Source organism: Lactuca virosa, chromosome 8, assembly GCF_052849685.1.
Source record: "Lactuca virosa cultivar CGN04683 chromosome 8, Lactuca_virosa_CGN04683_v6, whole genome shotgun sequence".
NCBI lineage: Eukaryota > Viridiplantae > Streptophyta > Magnoliopsida > Asterales > Asteraceae > Lactuca > Lactuca virosa.
Genome location: NC_136433.1, coordinates 264420535 through 264428360, shown reverse-complemented (window position 1 = coordinate 264428360; position 7826 = coordinate 264420535). Strand labels below are relative to the sequence as shown.

At 32.8% G+C, this 7826-nt stretch overlaps 2 protein-coding genes across 2 annotated transcripts; one reads left to right on the top strand and one right to left on the bottom strand.

Annotated features, from left to right (window-relative positions):
• Positions 1 to 1091: 1091 nt before the first annotated feature.
• Positions 1092 to 3657, top strand: LOC145133455 (transcription factor ILR3-like). The gene is made up of 5 exons (XM_079068395.1): positions 1092 to 1381; positions 2037 to 2099; positions 2264 to 2344; positions 2434 to 2596; positions 3139 to 3657. The coding sequence occupies exons 1-5, from the start codon at positions 1221 to 1223 to the stop codon at positions 3406 to 3408; spliced, it is 738 nt and encodes a 245-aa protein (XP_078924521.1). The 5' UTR covers positions 1092 to 1220; the 3' UTR covers positions 3409 to 3657.
• A 1150-nt stretch (positions 3658 to 4807) lies between these two features.
• On the bottom strand, positions 4808 to 6257 carry LOC145128620 (uclacyanin 1-like). Its single transcript, XM_079063436.1, has 2 exons — positions 6006 to 6257; positions 4808 to 5335 (listed from the first exon to the last, which is right to left on the bottom strand). Exons 1-2 carry the CDS (start codon positions 6181 to 6183, stop codon positions 4932 to 4934), a joined length of 582 nt encoding a protein of 193 aa, XP_078919562.1. The 5' UTR covers positions 6184 to 6257; the 3' UTR covers positions 4808 to 4931.
• Positions 6258 to 7826: the final 1569 nt, after the last annotated feature.

The following is a 7826-nucleotide window of genomic DNA, read 5'->3' as shown; positions in this document are numbered from 1 at the left end:
AGAGTAGACACCAAAAACAGCTGGAAACCCTAATCCAAGTGTTAGCCACGTTTTTTGTGCCTAAGGGTTCCTTATATGCTTAGGCTATTAGGGTTTTGCACTTAGGAAACCCTAATTTGACTGCTTAGGCCCTAAACAGCCCATGGACTCCTTTAGAATATCCCTTGGACGAATTCATTATGGGCTTCCCATAGAATTCGTCCAACCTATATTATTAGGTGATCCATAGCGCAATTGCAATTATCTTATAATTACAAATTCAGTCCCCTTAAGTTTAATTAATCTCTTTTAGCCACTAAATTAATTCTTAATTAAATCTTGACAAATATTAATTAAACAATATGATTTCTCCTTTAATATATTATTCTCATAATATATTAATAAATCATAATTAAACCTCTCTCTCCTTAATTCATCCTACATATTGCTATGGTGAAGGCAACCCAAAAGGATCATGCTCATAATCGGGTCAAGTACATACCAAAATAGTTATGGACTTAAACATTAATCCAACAATAACCACCTTCCGTGCAATTAAAACAAACACGCTTACGTTTCCTCCGTTTTCTCTTTCTTGACGCTTTAGTTCTACTCTAGATCCTTTATCACTTCACCTACTTGATGAAAAGTAGTAAATCCGGACAGGTTAATGAACTCACAAATTGGAGTTTCAACCCCCACGTATATCTAATATCTATCTTTTTTTCTTGGTTCAACATCAACATGATGTTTTGCAAATCGTGTTTTTTAGGAATTAAACAGTGTATTTTTAGGAATTAAACAGTGTATTGTTGCACTGTCTTAGATTCTTGTTACAAATGCATAAATTCGTGGTAGATGATAGGAGAATTAGTCAATACTTATCCAAGGGTTTTCTTGGCATTTGTCCTATATTTTATTGGCATACTCTCAAACAATTTGAGACATGTCCTTTATTTTATTGTGATATCTTTGCGCTTGGGGCAATGACGCAGCTAATGAGCTAATTGGCATCCTCTCAAACAAACATTTTTAAAGGACATGTCTCCCTCGTTTCTCCTGCTACGAGCAGCTATCACAATACGTCACATACAAACCGTTTACTTTGATAATGACAAAATTGCATTGTTCTACTGTTCATCCATCATCAACATATTCCCCTATCCAATCAATAATTTCCATCCCCTTTTCTTTCATTTTGATTCGTTCCCAAATCACATTACCAATCGATTCTTCATACCATGGAAATTGATCAAGTGGAGGAAAACCCTAACTGGCTTTTCGATTATGGATTGATGGATGATATCTCCGCCGCTGACTTCACCGCTCCGCCACCGTCCGCCGTTGGTTTTACCTGGCCTTCGCCGGCCATCACCTGCTCAGCATCAGTACCTGCTGTAAGGTTAGTCGTGTGTGTTTTTTTTTTCTGAGTAAATATTTCATGATTTCACACTAGTTGTTACACGAATTTGGGTCAAATTAGAGTGTATGAATCAAGGTAGATGTTATTTTTAGCAAAAATTCTAAACATTTTTGAAATTTTTTTTACTAAAAGACATAATATGATTTAGACATCACTTTGAAAAAGGAGAATTGAATCCTGTGATGGTTCTTTTGTTCATCAGGTGTCACAATCTGGTCCTTTTGCTTGACTGAAGTTTCTATCATCAACATAAATTAACATGATAACGAAATTTTCTTGCAATTTACTTCACAAATTCATATAAAAAGTTGAAATTTATGAATGATGTTTCAAAAAAATTTGTGCAAATGAAATAAATAATAATAATAATAATAATAATAATAATAATAATAATAATAAATGAAGGCAATTTTGTGAACATTTAGGACTTGATGTGAAAGTTTGATTTTCGTTGTCAAGTCAATCTTTCTGTATTAAATCAAAAGAAACACTCGAATATAACATACCTGACTAAATTAAAGTAAAAGATAGAGGATTATAACTTATAATTTGTAAATTGATGAAAATGAAATTGGATTTCAATTATTATTTAGTTTGAAATTCATAAATTGATTGCTATTGGTTGTTTACACAGCGTTGAGATTGAAAGCTCATTTATCGATTTTGAAGGCTTTAAAGGGACAGCATCACGCAAACGGTATATATTCTTTTGTACTTAATGTAGAAAAAAAAAACAAAAAACAAAAAACAACTCAACACATAACTCCCAACTTTTTACAAATTTCCCTCATTTATTTTCTTCCCAAATTGCTTCATTTTTCAAATATTTTTTAAACATCATCTATACAATGCTTTATGCAGGTTAAAGTCTGAATCTTGCAGCAATGTTTATGGGTCGAAAGCAGGACGTGAGAAATTGCGTAGAGATAGGATGAATGAGAGGTATAATTTAAAAATCATTTGAAATATTAGATTTTCAGGTTATAATTTTGAATTTTGTAATATTATAATTTAAAAATCATTTGAAAAAGGTTCTTGGAATTGGGTTCGATTCTTGATCCTGGAAGGCCACCGAAAACGGATAAGACTGCACTCTTGAACGATGCTATTCGAATGATAACACAGCTTCGAAATGAAACGGAGAGGCTTAATGAGTCAAATGTTGATTTGCAGGAAAAAATTAAGGAATTAAAGGTGGGTCCCTTATTTAGGTGTTTTATAAATTATAAGTATTGTTTCATTAGGACTAGATAAAATAGGTTGCGTTGTGTTTGGTGTTTCGTCTGTATTGGACTGGGACAGACGTCGATGAGACAATTTTTTGTCCCATCCAAAAAGATGGAACACGGTGGGACGTGGACTCGCTCTTGATCTCTCGTCTGTGCAAAAAAGACGTAAATGCCCTTTTCATCCTCATCATTGAAAATATCCCTAGAAAGCTTGTCCAGTCCGATGGAACAAACACAGGCATAGCCTGTGTTGTGTTTGATACACGGGACAAGCTTTCTAGGGATATTTTCAATGATGAGGATGAAAAGGGCATTTACGTCTTTTTTGTACAGACGAGAGATCAAGAGCGAGTCCACGTCCCACCGTGTTCCATCTTTTTGGATGGGACAAAAAATTGTCTCATCGACGTCTGTCCCAGTCCAATACACTCCAAACACAGTATAACCAATTCCTACTTGTGATTCTTAAATGACTTATTTTGAATTTGTTTTAAAATGATTAATTAGGCTGAGAAGATCGAACTCCGTGATGAAAAGCAGAGGCTAAAAGCGGATAAAGAGAAGCTCGAACAACGAGTCAAATCCATGAGCGGTCAACCTGGCGGCTATCTGACACATCACACCGCCATGCGGGCGGCATTTGCCGCCCAAGGGCAAGCTTCCGGAAACAAATTGATGCCGTTTGTTGGTTACCCTAGTGTCGGTATGTGGCAGTTCATGCCATCTTCGGTGGTCGACACCTCACAGGATCACGTCCTTCGACCTCCAGTCGCGTAATTCATCTGACCTTTCTGGTTTGTTTTTTTTCTTCCATCTTGATTATGTATTATAAAATGATGACGATGATGATGATGATGATCATACACTTTGTTATTGTTCTTGAATTTTTGTGTGGTTTGAAAAGGTTTGTGAAGGAAGAATGTGTACGAATTGGCGATAGAATTCGCCCTTCTTGCTGTCTTGATGTAATATATATTTAAATTACTGTTTGATTTGGGAAATAAAATCATAACTGTGACTATGGAATACGAATATATATATTATTTATTGTTTTAGAGAATATAAAATTTGGCAGAAGAATCGTCATTGGTTGGTTATATTAGAAATGGTTAGATGTAAGAAACATCAATGTATTTTAATTTATTTGTTTATTGTAGCATCATTTTCTCTTTTCTTTCTATTAATTACAACAGTGTATATAGAAAGCTAACCAAATATATTGATTATCAAAATCAAAATACAAAGCAATTTTCATTGTTATAATTAATTAGGAAAAATAAAATAGAAGTACAATGCTATAGGTAGGTAGAAATTTTTTTAAAGACAATGTATGTCATAATACAATATATATATATATATATATATATATATATATATATATATATATATATATATATATATATATATATATATATATATATAATAAAAAAAATAAAACTCCAATGTCGTATAGAAAGTATTGAAATTAAGATGTATAATAAAAAAAATAAAACTCCAATGTCGTATAGATGAAAGAACCTTTTTTGATTTAGCCCTATTACAAATGGTAGATTAAACAATGACAACGATATCTTTTGTACAAAAAGTATAGAATCAACACAAAGAACAATGGTCGAATGTGTTTTCTAGAAATGCTTAGAGGGATTGTAACATAATCTTTGACAAGCAAAACATATACTGTTATATAATAAAAACGGTTAAATGTAATATAGCAACCTACTTTTATTGATTTGTATATTATAGCTTTTTACTTTCATTTTTTCCTATTATGGTATTGTAGGTTGTATTGTCATCCAAAGCAATTTCATTGCTATATCTATCTTTTTTTAAATATAATGTTTTAATAAGAAATTTTTTAAAGGTCAATGCTATATTAGAGTGTGATTTTCCAAGTACAATAACTTGACAAGAAAAAAAGTGAAAATATAATGAAATGAACATAAAAATAATGCACAAATAAATATATGTGCATTGCTATGATAGGTCAAACAACAACAAGACGATCTAGCATAGACAAAAAAAAACAAAACAAAAAAAAAACAAAAAACAAAAAACTTTAACACAAGCAATAAAATGCATTTTCTAGAAATTTTTAAGAGGGATAGTAATATCATCGAATGTTTAACATGAAAATACAATGTTATAATAGAAAAAAAATAAAAATAAAATGCTATAATACACAAATAAATGTAAGTATATTGATATAATAGATCAAACAAAGCAACAAGATCTATAATAGACAAAACTATAAAATGAACAAAACACAACCAAATTGTCTCAAATGCATTTTCTAGAAAGCCTTAGAGGGATAGTAACATCATCACGGAGAATCCAAATCCAAGTAAAGAACCAACAGTCATCTTTAGTGTCATGGCCGATGAGGGAGTGGGAGGGTTTATGGTCCCACCGGTGACAGGTGGTGGTGGTGGTGAATCACTCGGAGGAGCATTTGATGGCGTGGTTGGGGTGGAAGGAGGGGTGGTTTGTGGTGGTGTCGGCGCTCCTGCCACCGTTGTGACCTCAACCTTCATTCCTTGGCTACAATGATTACTTCTACCACATATAAAGTAGCGGCTTACGATGGTTGTAAGTGGGATTGTGGTAGGGCTAGTAATGGCGGTGGAAATAGGGCTTGACGATGAACAAGAATCATAGTCCGCCTTAGTCACTTCAAGCACATCATGAGAAGATCCATACTGGAAAACTACAACAGTCAAAGACCACCGTTAGAATGGTAACAGGGGGCTAACAGGTCGTATCAGAGGATAGGGCAGCATGGATGGCCCAGGGCCTCCAAATTTTCAGGGCCCATTTTTATGTATCTATTTATATTATTTTAGAAATAAAAAACTTTTGGTATTAAATCGTCGCAGATAAAGGTAAAAAAGGGCCTTATTTTTCTTATTTTGTTCGGAGCCTTAAATCGGCTTGAGTTGGCCCTGGGGTTAGCCTACTATGGCCTACCTATATGAGTGTATGCATGTCCATACCATGAAGTTTAATTCATATATATACCATATCTCATGTCCCATGAGTCTGGTTATGTAAAAAAAAACGCCATAAAAACATGTAAAGTATCGTTTCTTTTTTATTTTCTAATTAAAAATATTTCACAAAATGATAGCTTATATGGGGAAATGAAACGGAAAGATAGATGAGTCATGTCTATTAAAAAGGTCAAAAAGATTTATCGGGAAAGCCTCATGTCTGGGACTTTTTCTATTAGATGTTTTTTTTCTTTTGTTATAGTAAATCAAAAAGAAACTTTCATGTATAGCTTACAAGCTTAAATTTCTATTAAGTCAAAAGAAAACACACACATACATAAACACACACTAAACGTAAATGATGTTATATAGACTTGAATTTATTACCTAAGTTGTCTCCTACTACAAACGTTTGGGATGAAGCCCACGTTTGCAAATTAGTAGACACGTCCCACCCTCCACTCGGAGCTCCAACAGTGTGATCCACCGCCATCGCCAACTCCAAGAGCATTGCAATAGCAACAAACCCCATTAGTGTTCCTCTCATAGTCGCCACCTTAGTCATCACCTTTTCTTGAGAAAACTAGTTATTTTCCAAGAAAGTACTTATAATTGGTTATGAGATTTGGCCTAGTAAAACCATATATTTATAGAAAGATATGGGAGGGGGGAGTATGAAACCATCCCAAATTGTTTATTGTTCTAAGTTTCTTTGAAGTTTTCATTCATGCATTATTCAAATGGTGTTAGTTGAAGACTTGGGCGATGGCTTTTTTCTCCATAAAAAATTTGAGAAATGACACCATACTTGTGAAAATTTGAGAGGATAAATGAGGACACTTTTTTAATAAGTTTAGATTTAATGTGGAAAGTCATATTTGTCTACTATATTACATCGTTCTTTTTACATTAACTTAAAAAGTTCATATATAGCTTATTAGATTGAATAATGTAAAAAATGTAACAACACCCTATATTGAATCGCTTGTTATGGTGGTGCTGATTTGGTAGATAAAGATGGAGTTGTTGACTTTTTTTTGTTCTATATGAAATGTTTGTTGACTTGGCTTCCCGAAATTTGTCTAGTTGACTTATTCTAATCAAACTGAAGTATGTATTAGTATAATGAAAGATTAGGTGAAGATAGAATCGATTGGTTATTTTAGTTATCTAAGACTTTAATTTACAAGACCTGATGACATTCTTTGAAAAGCCGGTTTGACCACTTGTGAGGTTGACCTGATCATGCAAAACTTACAACTGAGTTTGGGGTTTCAAAATACGGACCGATCTAGGTTTGATTGGTATAGATCCTAACTAGGATGCCACATTCAATCCAGACTTTTAAAGGTATACGAAGCGGTTATATCCAACCTGGTGATATGGGCACGATTAAAAAAAACATGAAACTATATTTTTTTTTCGGATACTATAAAACCAAATTTCATCCGGATTTATCAAATTCATTTAATCTATAAGAAAATATATTTTTTAATCTGACACTTCTTTATATAGTTCATACAAGGATTTAGAGGGTTACTAAATAAGATTTTGACCCCTTGAACAATCTTGAACGGACACAAAACATTATTTTTAAAACAAAAAATGCTTTTTTACCATATAAACCATCCCAAATTGTTGAAAAACACATTATTACCTCTTTCTAATATCAACAACGAATTTTTTGTTAAACTTGAAATCATGTGTCGAAAAGTGGCGAAAAATAAGATTTTTTGGTCATATTCAAACTGGTTTCAAGCCTATCCAAGACCGGATACAAAGGATCCTACATTTCACAACCAGTTACGATCATATCTGAATCCGACATCTCCGAGTTTTAATTTAATATAAATCTGGGATCGAATAATATCCAATTTATATGCACCTCTAATCCTAACAAGGTCTGGTATTATGTAGATTTTAATTTTATTGTCTTATGTTTAGTTTATTTTACTATATAATAAAAAAATGGGTATCTTTTTGGCCGGTCAATCGGGTCCTTTACAATAAAAATCCAAATTATATAATATCCAATTTCCTAGATAGATCCTAACTAGAATGACACATTTAATTTAGACTTTTTAAAGATATCTGAAGCGGTTATATTTGACCCGACGGATATGGGTATCATTAAAAAAAATCATGAAACTATTTTTTTATCAGGATACTTTAAAACCAAATTTCATCTGGATTTATCAAATTCATTTA